The sequence below is a fragment of the Prionailurus bengalensis genome, chromosome D3 (genome assembly GCF_016509475.1).
Source record: "Prionailurus bengalensis isolate Pbe53 chromosome D3, Fcat_Pben_1.1_paternal_pri, whole genome shotgun sequence".
NCBI lineage: Eukaryota > Metazoa > Chordata > Mammalia > Carnivora > Felidae > Prionailurus > Prionailurus bengalensis.
Window position 1 is genome coordinate 45,950,560 of NC_057356.1, and position 16,137 is coordinate 45,966,696.

Here is a 16,137-nt window from a genome sequence, read left to right on the forward strand (position 1 = left end):
TATAAAACAAGATGGCCCTACCCTATCATCTGGTTATCCTCAGTTCAGGGAGAGGGGGTAAAAGCCCCATGTTGTTCTCCAGTCTATGTGCACCATCACAAAAGCTGATGTCCTGTCCTCTATGGATCCAAGGCACAATAAGTTAAAAAGCAAAGGGGTAGAGGAAAGAGGAACTGTCTCCCTAAAAAGTCTCTAAAACTTACCAGTTTGGATAATGCTCTGGAACCGGCATAGATTATGCCCACATACAGCACCGAAGCAGGAAGCCACGTCGAAACATCAGATCTGAAAAAAGGGAAAGAGACCAGAATATTTCTGTCACTTTCTGTCCAAAAGACCAAGCTGGAAGGCATGACCTTTCAGATGCACCAAAAATGACGGCGATTGTCTTAACATCTCTGAGTGACCTGTGAAGTGTGTGACATGGGCTGTGTCCACTGAGAGTGAGGGAGGCTGCCAAAGTCATCCAGCTATAGTCCGTCACTCTGCCAACTACCTAGTGTTACTGATCCCACGACGGAACACAAACGATCTGGAGATGGAAAAAGGCTTCCTAAAGTTGGGGAGAGAGAATAGATCCGAATTTTTTCAAAAAATTTTTTTTACTTTATTTATTTATTTTGAGAGAGAAAGTGTGTTTGAGCAGGAGAGAGGCAGATAGAGACAGAGAATCCCAAGAAGGGATTCTGCACTGGCAGCACAAGGCTCGATCCCACCAACCATGAGATCATGACCTGGGCTGAAATCAAGAGTCGGATGCTCAACTGACTGAGGCACCCCTGATTTTTTTAAGGTTTTTAAGATTTTTTTTTTAAGGACAGTGAACATTATTCTTTGGATTTTAAATAGTCAGAGGCTTTGAACCCATGCCAAATTATTACAAATTTTTAAAGGCTATTTACCGAGGCAATATATCAAACGGCTCCATGGAACCACAAAAGAAGGAAGCAAGTGCCAAAGGACAGAATTTTAAAAAGAATACTAGAACTCAAGCTGGGTGGCCATGTGCTGACATCTTCCACCATTAACCTGGAATCTCTAAGGACTTCTGGAAGGCACATTTCTTGATTCAATTGTGGCCACACCAAAAACTGCTTTTTTCTTCTTTTTTCTTTTTAACTTTGTTTGTTTATTTTGAGAGAGAGAGAGAGAGAGAGAGAGAGAGAGAGAGAGCAAGCAGGAGAAAGGCAGGGAGAGAGGGAGAGAGAAAGAATCCCAAGCAGACTCTCCACTGCCAGTGCAGAGCTTGATGTGGGCTCGAACTCACAAACCATGAGATCATGACCTGAGCCAAAATTAACAGTCGGACACTTAACCAACTGAGCCACGCAGGTGCCCCCAAAACTGCTTTGTTCAATACAGTTTAGAATCTTGCTGTCTTCAAGAAGGCAAAATCCCGGTTTTTATATAGAGAACCCATCACTGAGGTTCCCTCAGTCACAAACACATTTGGTCCACTTACGCAAGTTCCCAGAGTTATTCTCATAATAGATATAAATAAATGAGACCATTCCAGCAGAATTTAACATAATAATCCCAGCTAACTCAATGAACTGCTCTCCTGGGATGATGCCTGCTCAAGAAATGTTCTTTGTGAATCTTATTAGCATGGGCAGGCATCTATGATCAGACCTGCTTTTGTACCCTTCCCAGGGAACCTGGTGCTAAAATGTCTCTAGTCAGGCTTCCAAACCCTACTTCCTGAATATATTCATTCAGCAAATATTTCTAGCAATTTGCAAAGTGCTGACAGTGCTAGAGTTATTATTAACAGCAGCATCCTAATTAACATTTACTGAGCACTTGCTACAAATGAGGCAGTCTGTTAAGTGTTTTCTATGCTGTGTCTTTTAAAAATGTGTACAACCACCTTATGAAGAAAATGTCTTTGTTGTTATTATTATTATTATTATTATTATTATCCCCATTGTGCACATGAAATAACTGAGGCAATAAAGAGTTTAATTTGCCTGTGGTCAGAAGAGCTGGTTATGGCAAAGCCAAAATTTGAATTCAGGTCATCTGACTCTTAAGCTCCAGCTTTAAGCCACCCTTTCACACTTTGCCCTCAAGGACCTCATAATCTAGTGGTAGACACTGACATATAACAAACACAGCATGATTCTGCTCTGGTCACACACTAAGCATCTAATGACCTGAGGAATATTCTCTGTTCTTACTCGTCTTACTGCAATAAAAGACATCTGCACTTCCAGCCAATAGGTGAATAGAGAAAGATAGATGCCATTCTCCATCTTGACGGATAACATCATGCTTGACATCAAACCCAATTGCTACTCCTCTAGGAAACGACTTCCCCATTAGACCTTAAGCTCACAAAGGTCAAGGGAGACAGGATCCAGGCCCATGGCCCGCTGAGCACCACAAGGAGGCCCAAGAGCGTACACAGCAGGGAGCATAGTGAAGAGGGAAGGAGTGCCCTGCGTGAAACAGCAGCACACCCACTGCAGCAGGCCCGGTGCTTCAGGATGTGAGCTCAGTAAGGCCCTAGGCATTTGTGCTTTGTTCCCTCTTAAACAAAGAAGACTCCTGCCCAGTCAAATGCTCCAAGAGACCTCAGGGCATCTCAGTGGCCTGGATGTAAAAAAAAAAACACAAAACATGGCTAGGGGAAAAGAAAGAAAGAAAGAAAGAAAGAAAGAAAGAAAGAAAGAAAGAAAGAAAGAAAGAAAGAAAGAAAGAAAGAAAGAAAGAAAGAAAGAAAGAAAGAAAGAAAGAAAGAAAGAAAGAAAAAGAAAGAAGGAAAGAAAGGAAACATGGCTAGGGAACACCTTGTATTTTAACCCTGTACCCGAAACACAAAGAAATGACTTTAACTATGAAAAATAAACAGATCCAGTTGGACCAGAGACTTCTGGGAAATGTTACAGAGCAGCTGTGGGAGCATTTGGATACAACCATGGAACTATGATCCACAATTATCGCACCCAGGGCCCACCTTCTAGGTGGACAGAGCCAGAGCAACATGCACCAAAGGCAGAAATTTAGACACCTGCAAAAGCAGCTGGTTGCCTAACCCTGTCTTGGCCCTCATGAGCTCTCATCAGAGACAGCTGCCTCCCTCCCTCCCACACACACACCAACAAAAAATTATAGCTGCTATCGAGAATGATAAATACGAATCACTAGGAAAAGTGCTGCCAAAACAGATATGAGCAAAACAAGTATGAAAGGATGGGGGGTGGTGGGAAGAAAAATAATTAAAAATTGCAAAGAACTCTGCATTCATATTGTTTCAAAGTATCAAAGTTCTCACTCCACTGAAAATCTTAGGGTATGCGTTAAGTGTTGTTGATGCAAGAAAAGACTCAAGGGAACACCAGTCGACCATCCATACACAAAGAAAAATCTTGGGGCACCTGGGTGGCTCGGTCGGTTATGCACGCGACTCTTGATTTCGGCTGAGGTTATGATCTTATGGTCAGTGAGTTCGAGCCCTGCATCAGGCTCAGCACTGACAATTAATTATCAGAGTCAGATAAGGGAACTTCTGCATATATTACTAACATGTCTCCCACCTGTCAAATAAACTGTAAGTTTCATAAAGGTGGGAGCCATGTATGTTTTGTTCATATAAATCAATGTAAAATATCACATGCATGAATGTTATAAAAGAGACTAAAGGACTATGCCATACCATAAGGGCATCTGATCTAGTCAGTGAGGATAGAGAAACCTGCCTCCAATAAGTGATACTTGAGATAAAACTCAAAGTTCAAGTGGGTGCAGGGGGTGAGGGGGTGATGCAGAGAAGTAGAAGGGACACCATATCCCCCCCTTGGTCCATTACTCACAGCAATAAAAGTCTCTGAAGGTTCAGTAAGACTTTGTCACAAGTTGGTTCTTCACTATGACTCCCAAATTCTTTTTTTTTTAATTTTTTAAATGTTTATTTATTTTTGAGAAAGAGAGAGAGTGGGGGAGGGGTAGAGAGAGAGGGAGACACAGAATCTGAAGCAGGTTCTGTGCTGACAGCAGACAGCCCGACACAGGGCCTGAACCCACAAACCGTGAGATCATGACCTGAGCTGAAGTCAGACGCTTAACAGACTAAGCCACCCAGGTACCCCTATTATTCCCAAATTCTTTGCAACATTGATCTCATTTAATTTATACACTGGCAGGGGGGCCTGGGTGGCGCAGTCCGTTAAGCGTCCAACTTCTGGTTTTGGCTCAGATTGTGGTCTCACTCGTGAGTTCAAGCCCTGCATGGGGCTCTGTGCTGACAGCATGGAGCCTGCTTAGGATTCTCTGTCTCCCCCTTTCTCTGCCCCTCCTCCAACTTGTGCTATCTCCGTCTCTCTCAAAATAAATAAACACACATTAAAAAAAAATTGACACACTAGCAGGAGAAATGGGCAGACGGTGGCAGTCACAAGAGCACACACTCTCTCCCTCAGAGAAAGCCTGCTACAGGGAGTGCAGTCCGCCGACAGATGCACTTACATAATTTGAAGAATTGTTTATACTTGCTGCTTCGGGAATCAGAATTGGGATCTCTGGCTTGAGGGGTTTTCCACGACTGTTAGCTAATCTGCTATCTTAACGTGGATGGGTCAGACCTTTCAACAGTTACCTGGGGCAAATAAAATGCCTGACAACTGAGTTTTCCGTACTTTTCCAGGTTATGTGGAGACAAGGTGAAGATGGGAACTATAAAGGTGGTGCTTTGGGGGGGGCTTTTGCCATCTCTTTTTTTTTAATATTTCTTCAGGACAAAATGAAACTGTAATTTCAAAATCCTAATTAGCTCTGCTAAAATGGAGGATTATTTTCCAGGGAGATAACAGCAATAAGTGATGGAAATCACACCTGGTTCTGGGCACTGAAGAGTATAACCTTATAACATGCACATGGTTACCCAAATCTTTGGAAATTAAAAGTAGCTCTCTTCACTCCCAAGGAATGTTCCAGCTAACTAAACTTAGCTAACTTTAGCCAATAGCTCCAAGGGATGGACAAAGTTCACACATTTTCCCGGACTGTGTCATTTCTTCTAGGTCAGGTCATCTAGGGCTGGGGGTATCTAGGGGTCACCTAGGTCACTAGGGGTGGGGCGGGAAAGACGCACAATTACAGAGCAGTGCATGGCACAACACCATGCAATAAATGTTCTCCCGGTTTTTCTACACGTAACTCCAAAGACAGAGGCCATAAGGGATTTCATGTAGATTGATCTACACCTACAGAAAATGCACTGGCCAAAAAACACCATAAAGAAAATCAAGAGATGATTAACAACTTAGGAAAAAATACTGGCATCATATAAAACAGGCTGGAATTTAATATCCTTGATGTATAATGAGTGTTAACAAATCGATAAGAAAAAAAAAATCGGGGCACCTGGGTGGCTCAGTCAGCTTGAGTGTCTGACTTGGGCTCAGGTCATGATCTCACAGCTTGCGAGTTCGAGCATCGCATTGGGCTCGCTGCTGTCAGCCTGTCGGCACAGAGCCTGCTTCGGATCCTCAGTCCCCTCTCTCTCTGCCCCTCCCGTGCTCATGCTTGCTCTCTCAAAAATAAACACTAAAAAAAGGATTAAAAAAATTTTTTTTAAAGAAAAAAACTCAACTTCACAAAAGAAAAATACTCAGTGGACAAAAAAGAGGTATTTGCATGTGTGTGTGAGTGTATGTATGTATATTTCTCTTTCCCACACACATAAGAAATACAAATAGCCAATAAACATATGAAAAGTTACACACACACACACACTACTCTTTACAGTATTACTGTATACATGCATACTCTTTACAGTATTTAAAGGTATTTAAAGTTATCCACAATGATGTTTTCATTTACAAGGAAAATCAAACTGCATTCTGGCCTCCTTGTTAGTCATCAAGTATCCCAAGCACCTTGGGGCCTGCTCTTGCTTCCTCCACCAGGAACCCTCCCCCCCCAAACACCTGCAGAGTTTACTCTCTCACAGGTTCAGATCTCTGCTAAAAAGTCAGCTTATCCCTGAGTCCTTCTTACCTAGAGTATATAAAATAACAACCCCCCCTCCCGCCCACTAGAACACACTCGGGCACACGCACATGCACACCTATTCCCCTAACCGGCTTTATTTTTCTCTGTATTTACTGCCATCTGACACATCATGTACTTCCATTTGCCTTTGTTTCTTGTCCATCTACCTCAACTAGAATATAAGCTCTACGAGGGCACGCATTTTTGTCTGTTTTGTTCACGATGCACCCCCTGTGCTGAAAACAATGTCTGGTATATATGCTAGGCACTCCAATATTTGCTGAAGGAGTCATCACGTATTACTTTGGTAACTTAAAAAAAATGTTTCCCTTGGGGCACCTGGGTGGCCCAATCAGTTAAGCATCCGACTGTGGCTCAGGTCATGATCTCATGGTTTGTGGGTTCGAGCCCAGTGTCGGGCTCTATGCTGACAGCTTGGAACCTGGAGCCTGCTTTCAATTCTGTGTCTCCCTCCCTCTCTCTGTACACACACGCTTTCTCGCTTTCTCTCTCTCTCTCTCTCAAAAATAAATAAACACTTAAAAATATATATATTCCTTTCCTTTTTCTGGATTGATACAAGGGGAAAACAACAGCATCAAAATACACCAGAAAACTCCAGGCATGACCCTAATTCACATTTTTTCCTATACTTTTCTTAAGCCCTTCAGAGGATTTGCTCTGAACAGATTTGCTGGTGCTTACAGCTACTAGGTTTTCAAGGACAGGGATGAAAGTAAAACATTTCCCACCATTTGCCTCTTTGAAATGGCCCTAATGGGTAATTCTAACAGTTTCAAATTCAATAAACATTTCTAACAATCATGTTGTAACCTACAACTGTGACAACAGAAAACTAACTGCATTAACAAACATGCTTTCTTCAATAGACATGAACTCAGAAACTTGGCATGGAGGCAGTCATTTTGTTTCCTATAATAATTTATCTTGTTTTCTTATTAAAAAGTAGTACTTAGGGGCACCTGGATGGCTCAGTCAGTTAAGCATCCCGCTCTTGGTTTTGGTCAGATCATGATCTCATGGGTTCATGAGTTTGAGACCCACATCAAGCCCCACATCAGGCTCCACGCTGGCAGTGTAGAGCCTGCTTGGGATTCTCTCTCTCTCTCTCTCTCTCTCTCTCTCTCTCTCTCTCTCTCCTCTCTGTGCCCTTCCAGTGTATTCTTTGTCTCTCTCTCAAAATGAATAAACTTAAAAAAAAAAAGTAGTACTTTTCCATGCTAGAAAATTTTCAAAGTACAGATAATCAAGAAAAACATTACAATTGCAATCCTGCTACCCAAAAACAACCACTGTTAATACCTTGCTAGGTGTCCTCCCAAACAGGGCCTATATGCACATATATGGACACTGCAGCAAAAATGGGATCCTACTGTACACATTGTTTCATAATCTGCTTAACATCTTTCCATGTCAAAAAAATCATCACCAATTTATTTATAAGTGAATAATAGGCTATTGCTGGACACTGAAGTTAATCCTCTTTTTACTAACCTAATGCTGTAATAGTTATCTTTGAGTACATTCCCTTTTCATATTCATGTTTTTGCAATATCAGGATAAACTCCCTGAAGTAGAACAGAAGCTCAAAGACACAGGCATCAAAGTGTGGCATTAGTTACAAAATTGCCTTCCAGAGGGGTTATGCCAACTCAGTCCTCTGCGATGGGCTACATGCTAGTGTTCCCCCCAAACTCCTGTGTTGAAATCCTGCCCCCCCCCCCCCCCCCCCGTGATAATTTGGAGGTGGGGCCTTTGGGAGGTAATGAGGTCAGGAGGGTGGAGCCCTCATGATGGGATTAGTGCGAGTGCTCTCTCTCTCTCTCTCCCTCTTTCCCTCCCCCTCCACCATGGAAGGAGATGAAAAGATAGACAAGAAGAGGTCTTCACCAGAACCTTACCAGGCTGGTACCCTGATCTGGGACTTCCCAGCCTCCAGAACTGTGAGAAATCAGTGTTTATTGGTTAAGCCACCTGGTATTTTCTTTTTTTTTTTTTTTTAGTTTTTTTTAATGTTTATTTATTTTTGAGAGAGAGAGCAAGCAGGGGAGGGGCAGAAGGAGAGAAGGGGGGACACCGAATCCAAAGCAGGCTCCAGGCTCTGAGCTGTTAGCACAGAGCCTGACACAGGGCTCAAACTCACAAACCATGAGATCATGACCTGAGCCAAAGTTGAAGGCTTAACCAACTAAGCCACCCAGGCACCCCTGGTATTTTTCTTTTTAAGTTTATTCATTTATTTTGAGAGAGAGAGAGCATATGTGAACAGGGGAGGGGCAGAGAGATGGAGAGAGAGAATCCGAAACAGGCTCCACACTGTCAGGGCAGAGCCTGACATGGGGCTCGATCTCACAAACCATGAGATCATCACCTGAGCTGAAACCAAGAGTCAGATGCCCAACAGACTGAGCCACCCAGGCATCTCCAATCTCTGGTATTTCTGTTATAGCAGCCTGAGCTAAGACACCTTCTACTGCCAGCTCTAAGACTGTATAATTCTCTGGCAGCCAAATACCTACACATTAGGGACAAACCAGGCACATACCACTAATGCACCTTTTCTCCACCTATAATTTATAAGATGGCACCTCCCATGCTGGCTTATTTGTCCATTGTCCTATGTGCCAACAAAGGAGGCATGATGGAATTAAATCTTGAGGTGGTCCTCACAGAATGCTGGGTCTCTGTGGTACAAGGCCCTCTGGGGAACTGCTGAGCCAGTGAGTGTGTGAGTGTGTGTGTGTGTGTGTGTGTGTGTGCATGTGTGCAGGGATGGATCTCACAGCAACTCCTGGGGGAAAGTACTATTTGCCATGGGGTCTGGTTTGAAAATTGTGGTGATACATAGTTTTTCTTATATGATTTATAAGCACAAGTATTGTGTCTTGTTTGAGTCTTGGGCTTGTTTGTTTTTTTGTTTGTGTACATCTCCTGTCCCTAAGGATCCTGATAAAACATTTTACAAGAAGCTAACAATAGTCTGTTGCCGTGAATTATAAAACTGTTGTTATCGAAATGAAGGCTAATTAAATTAAATCACTTGTTTTTCAAATAGAGCATGCATTATGGAAGGAACATCTGCTCCCTCAAAACACTCAGAAGTTTATCTGTTCATGAGGGCCCTTTGAGCTGAGTTCTTGAAAATTCTCTGCGTTATGCTGACACCTAGTGGAGCTAAAAATAGTTTCCAAACATAAAAATGCCAAGTCTAGGTGGTTCAGTCAGTTGAGCATCTTGATTTCAACTCAGGTCATGATCCCACAGTTGGTGGGTTCGAGCCTGAGTCAGGCTCTGCGCTGACAATGCGGACCCTGTTTAAGATTCCCTTTCTCCCCCTCTCTCTGCCCCTTGCATGCGCTCTTTCTCTCTCTCAAAATAAATAAATAAACTTAAAAAACAGTACCAAGCCACCAAGATACTAGGATTCATACTGCCTATTGGCATTGCCAAAAACAGTAATATCTTACAATTATAAAGTCAATATTTGCTTTACAGTTTACAAGCACTTTTACATATATTAACTCCCTACTCCCTACTCCCTACTTAGAGCAGATACCTAGATTTCATTTTGGGGGGTCCAATCCTGGTGAACATGGTCCTTCAAGAATCCTACTCACTACTGTCCCTCTTTCCTAATATTCTTAGACCTTTCCTCCTTCATTCTTTACTCTTCCTCTGACTCACAGAGGGTCAACTCCCTTAACAAAGTTCAGCCCTAATATCACTTGAACCCAAAAACCCTGTGATTATACTGTTTCTCACAGAGCATAACTTAGAACAAGAGTCAGCAAACTATGACCCATGGGCCATATCCCACCTGTTGCCTATTGCTGAAATACCATTTTATTGGCACTCAGCCACACCCATCTGTGTATGTAGTCTATGGTGGCTTTCATGCCACAAAGGCAGAGCTGAGCTGTTGCAAGACACTGTATGGATACAAAGCAACAGTGACATGAGGTGCAGTCTACACTGAAGTGTGAGTTCAGCAGATTCCTATGCCCTGCAGGTTGGTATAGGCATGACCAGCAGCCACTATAAACTTCGAAGGTCCAAAAATCCTGTCCCAAGAAAGAAAAATACTGCATGGTATTTGGAATTACATGTGGAGTCTTAAAAAAAAAAGAAAAGAAAAACTAAGAAAACAAACAAACAGTCAAACTCACAGAAACAGAACAGAAAGGCAGTTGCCAGGGGCTGGGGGCAGGTTAATAGAGGAGATTGGGAAAAGGGTACAAACTTTCAGTTATAAGATGAATAAAGTCTTAGAATCTAATGTATAAAATGGTGACTACAGTTGATAACACTGTGTTGTTGTGTCATTGACATTTCCTAGAAGAGTAGAATTTAAATGTTCTCACCCAAATAAATAAATAAATAAAGTGAGGTGATGGGTGTGTTCATTAATTGGATGGAGGAAATCTTTCACAATGTGTACATATATCAAATTACCACAATGTATACTTTAAACATCTTACAATTTTAGTTGACAACTAGACCTCAATAAAGCTGAAAAAAAAATTCCTGTCCTCTACCATCCCTGGCCTCATGGACTCTTCTCTGGGGAATAACCATAATCACCACACCAAAACCAATCAGATTTTATTCATATTACGTCCCTGCAGTGGTTCTCCGTGTTTCCTGAGAATGCTTTGAAAGCTGGTTTTATCTTCCCCCAAAGTAATTTCTACATAATATACATAAAGCATTCCTCTGGCGAAAACACACAATAGGAAAAAAGATCAAAAACACATGGATTTGATGTTAACTCTCCTCTGTGAGCAAAGGTAACTGTTCGTAAAATTACAGGTCACTCAAAATGAAATACAATATATTAAAAAAAATATTTGAGAAATTCCAACCACCAGTAGCTTTGATGAAGACAAGCTATCTCGCTTAAAAACAAATAATTAATCATAAAAAGAAGCATCCTAATTGATTGGCTCACTGTTCATTTCTTTAGGGACAGGACTGAGTTAACTTGGAGGTTTTATCAAAGAAAATTTTTTGAAAGTATTCTTTATTTATTATGAGAGAGAATGAGTGTGGGAGTGGGGGAGTGGCAGAGAAAGAGAGAGAGAGAGGGAGAATTCAAAGCAGGTTCTACATCAGTAGTGCAGAGCCAGATGCAGGGCTCAAACCCACAAACTGTGAGATCGTGAGCTGAGCTGAAACCAAGAGTTGGATGCTTAACCGACTAAGCCACCCAGATGCCCCAGAAAAATTTTTTTTTCATTTGCAAAAGAGAGTGAGAGTGAGGGAGAGGGGCAGCGTGGAGCCTGACGTGGGGTCCATCCCATGACACTGGGATCATGAGCTGAGCCAAAATCAAGAGTCAGATGCTCAACCAACTGAGGCACCCAGGCTCCCCTATCAAGGAAATGTTTTATAGTTCTCCAGCAAAGATCTCCAATGGAAAATTAAAGAGTGGAGCTTTCTCCTTCATCTGTTAGAAATCTCTGGTCACAAAGGCATTGTGGTATAGCGTTATTAACTTAGAACTTCTCATCCTTGAAAACTTGAGTTAAAAATTTGCTGTCTTAGGTAGAGTGAACAAAAAGTAGTAAGCACATTAAAATTTACTTTCGAAATGTTTTTATTTAAACATGTAGTCTGGTCATAAAGGGACCGGAGGATGGCATGTAATGTCTCCAATGAAATCACACCTGATTCCGTAAGCAATGGTTCGAGAATCCAGTAAAGAGTGCCATGGTCTCACTGTCAAATGTCTTGTCACGGTGTTCTAGATCACGTTCTGGAAACACAGCCTACAGCCAGGGCTCCCACATCTGCTAGAAAAATCACTTGAACATTCTGCGGCAGGTTGGCAATGGCAGTAGAGCTGCCGGTATAAGGACAAGCTTGCGACTGAAAGCCTGTGTGATCTTTCCCAAGACAGAAGGTCTCTAAAGCATCATCCAACACTTGGTGATTGCTGGTTGCTGAGTAAAAATCTTGGAGATGGATTCTATCGGGTCACTTAGTGGAGTCATGACATGGCCAGAGACTAACCAACACAGCAGAATGGCCTCTCTGCAAAGTAGGAAATGTGGTGCCAGGTTCTGGAACTTGTTTTAAGAGGTAATCTTGGATTCTGCTGCACCCCAGGCTATAAGGGGTCTAAATGAGCTCTCATGGTATATGTTATTAAATACCGATTTGGAAACCACCCTCCAGCCCCACTGGTACAATCCCCACTCTACGATGACCCAGAGGACTCCACCCTGTCCACCTGCTGCTGTTTCCATTTTTAGTAGAGTCCAACCTCTGCCACCTCCACACAAGTGCACAGTCACACAGCAAAGCCAAGCTTTGGTTCTCTAGTAACATAATCGGAAAGCCAAGCCTAGTAGGAAACAGCAACCATGGCAAACACACACCCAGCCCATGCATACATGAAGGAACATGGGTGCTGGGTCCTTGCTGCTAGACATCTGGTAACTCCCCTTTGCTGAGGATCTGTGGAAAATGGAAATGCTGTGCTGTTGCAGCAGTTATTAATCATAAGATTCACTAAGACACTAGGATCTTTGATAAGGCGCTTAACCGAGCTAACGTCGTGTGTAAGGATGTGAAGCCACCTGAAGAAGTACAGGCGATAGAAGTGAAAAGGTCCCTGAGAATTTAGCAGGGGGACGGAAAGGGAACATGCCCACAGATCTGCAATGGGTAGAACCTAGCATCACGCAAGCTCAAAGGACAACAGTGTCTAGTGGGTCTCAAATTTCTACTGTTGGAGGATCATTCCTTTCAGGGAATGAACCTTGAGAGTCTTTGACTTTACTCTCCTCTACCAGTCATTCCTCCTTCCCTTCCCCCAAAAGGCAGAAGTATGAAGAATTCCATCAAGAGATGAATGGATAAACAAACTGTGGTATACATCCAATGGAATATTATTCAGCTTCTCAAAGAAGAAGATTCTGACACATGTAACAATTCTGAGGACATTATGTTAAGTCACAAAAGGACAAATATTGTATGATTCCACTGAAGTGAAGTATCCAGAATAGGTAAATTCATAGAGATGGAAAATAGAACAGTGGTTATCAGGGACTGGATGGAGGGAAGGCAGAATGGGGAGTTACTGTTTGTTCTGTTTGGGATGATAGAAAAGTTCTGGTAATGGTTGCACAACATTGTGAATGCACTTAATGCCACTGAACTGTACACTTAAAAATGGTAAAATTTAGGGGCGCCTGGGTGGCTCAGTCGGTTAAGCAGGCGACTCCGGTTCAGGTCATGATCTCGCGGTCCGTGAGTTCGAGCCCCGCATTGGGCTCTGTGCTGACAGCTCAGAGCCTGCAGCCTGTTTCAGATTCTGTGTCTCCCTATCTCTGACCCTCCCCTGTTCATGCTCTGTCTCTCCCTGTCTCAAAAATAAATAAAACGTTAAAAAAAATTTTTAAAAAATGGTAAAATTTATATTATGTATATTTTCTCACAGGAAAAATGTTTTTAAGTGGGAACCAATGGCTTAGCTCTTAAGGAAACAGGGCCAAAGTAATGTTTAAACGACTATTATGAAGTAAATAATTCACATCAGAAATTATAAGATAATTGTAGTCAGGGGCATTGTAAACAGAGTAGAGGACCCATGTTGATGAGCACCAGTGGACCCCAGTCCACAATCTGACCGTTAGTACCTGCATTCTAGACCAATCTCTTGCCTCTGTGGAGGAATAAATGAAACCATTTGGAATCAACATGCTTCATTATTTAACTGAATATTAGAACTATCACAGGCCTTGTGAATTCAGGGCACATATTTATTTGTATTTTTTAAATTAATTTATTTTTTTAATTTAAATCCAAGTTAGTTAACATATAGTGCAATAACAATGTCAGGAATAGAATTTAGTGATTCATCACTTACATATAACACCCAGTGCTCATCCTAACAAGTGCCCTCCTTAATGCCCCTTGCCCATTTAGCCCATCCCCCCATCCAACACCCTGCCAGCAACCCTCAGTTTGTTCTCTGTATTTAATTAAGAGTCCCTTAAGGTTTGTCTCCCTCTCTGTTTTTATCTTATTTTCACTTCCCTTCCCTTATGTTCATCTGTTTTGTATCTTAAATTCCACATATGAGTGAAATCATATGGTATTTGTCTTTCTCTGAGTTATTTCGCTTAGCATAATACACTCTTGTTCCATCCACATTGTTGTAAATGGCAAGATTTCATTCTTTTTGATCGCTAATATTCCATTGTGTGTATATGTGTGTGTGTGTGTGTGTGTGTGTGTGTGTGTGTGTGTGTGTATGGATATGGATATATAAAGCACATCTTCTTTATTCATCTGCCAATGGACATGTGGGCTCTTTCCATACTTTGGCCATTGTCTATAGTGCTGCTATAAACATTGGGGTGCAAGGCACTTGTTTGTTTAAATGAAGACCCAGTTCTCAAGTTCTCACTGAACAATCCACCATAACAATGGAGTATAAATAAAGTAAGTCCTCTGCTTAAATATCACATATAAAAGTATCTTCAAAAGTATTTTCATTTTGTCAAGGTAAGGATATTATACAGGTGAGTGACCTGGCCTGATCATTCAGTAGAGCTGTCTGCCTTGTCCATATAAACTTTGACTTCATTTGCTCTTCATTTTGTGCATCATTTCAGATGAGGCATGATGTTCTGGAAGAATCATAAGAATTTATCTAGGTGAGGCAGGAGTGGCTAGCCAATTCAGGTTGTAATTTTGTCTGAAAAATGTCACGGTTTTTGAGATTTCTTTTAAATGTATTTGACAAGTTGCCTTAAGAAATTCATAACAACTAATATATAATATAATGTGTGATCTGAACTGAACCCTGGATCAGAATTTGGCAGGGCGGTGGGTGGGGGGGGCAGGGTGGGAGTTACATTATAAGGATATTGAGAAAATTGGAAAAATATGAGTTTGGTCTGTAGATGAGATAATAGTATTGCATCAATATTAATTTCCTCATTTTGATTACTATACTATAGTGAAGTAAGAAAATGTCCTTCCTCTTAGAAAATACACACTTATGAATTTAGAAGGGGCATTTTACTCTCAAATCTGCAACTTACTCTCACATAGTTCAGAAAAAATTATATATATATATATATATATACATATATACATATATATGTATACATATACATAAATCTCAAGAGAAAATTATAGGAGAAGCAAGATAAAAGAATGAGGAATAGGAGTAAAGGGTATGGAAATTATTTGCATTATTTCAAACTCTTCTGTAAAGTAGTAAGTAATTTCAAAATTAAAATTTTCCAAAAATTTTAAGTTCATTTAAAAACTCATTCATCGGGGCGCCTGGGTGGTGCAGTCGGTTAAGCGTCCGACTTCAGCCAGGTCACGATCTCGCGGTCCGTGAGTTCGAGCCCCGCATCGGGCTCTGGGCTGATGGCTCAGAGCCTGGAGCCTGTTTCCGATTCTGTGTCTCCCTCTCTCTCTGCCCCCCCCCCCGTTCATGCTCTGTCTCTCTCTGTCCCAAAAATAAATAAACGTTGAAAAAAAAAAAAAATTTAAAAACTCATTCATCGGGGAGTGCCTGGGTGGCTCAGTCAGTTGGGCATCTGACTTTGGCTCAGGTTATGATCTCATGGTCTGTGAGTTCGAGCTCCACGTTGGGCTCAGTGCTGACAGTTCAGAGCATGGAGTCTATTTTAGATTCTGCATCTCCCTCTCTCTCTGCCCCTTACCTGCTCATACTCTGTTACTCTCTCTCAAAAATAAATTTAAAAAACATTAAAAAAAAATTATAGGGGCTCTCTTCTCCTCTCCTGCTAGTATTCTGTCTACCAAAAATAAATTAAAAATTTATAATAAAAAATTATAATGAAAATAATTGAAAATTATTTTTAATAAATAATTTAATATAATATAATAAAATATATTAATTTATAATTAATATAATATAATAAAAAGTTTTAGCTTATAAAAAAAAACACACAAAAAACTCCTTCATCTGAGCTCCTGGGTGGCTTAGTCGGTTAAACATCTGACTTTGGCTCAGGTCATGATCTCATGGTTTGTGAGTTCAAGCCCCACATCAGGCTCTGTGCTGACAGCTCAAAGCCTAGAGCCTGCTTCGGGTTCTGTGTCTCCCTCTCTCTCTGCCCCTCTCCAACT

At 41.5% G+C, this 16,137-nt stretch overlaps 1 protein-coding gene across 1 annotated transcript in view; it reads right to left on the reverse strand.

Moving 5' to 3' along the window:
- TMEM241 (transmembrane protein 241) overlaps positions 1-16,137 on the reverse strand; it is a 118,383-nt gene that overhangs the window by 93,435 nt on the left and 8,811 nt on the right. The window contains exon 4 of the mRNA XM_043558452.1: positions 204-285. Coding sequence (XP_043414387.1) covers positions 204-285 — 82 coding nt within the window. The remainder of the gene's footprint in view (positions 1-203; positions 286-16,137) is intronic.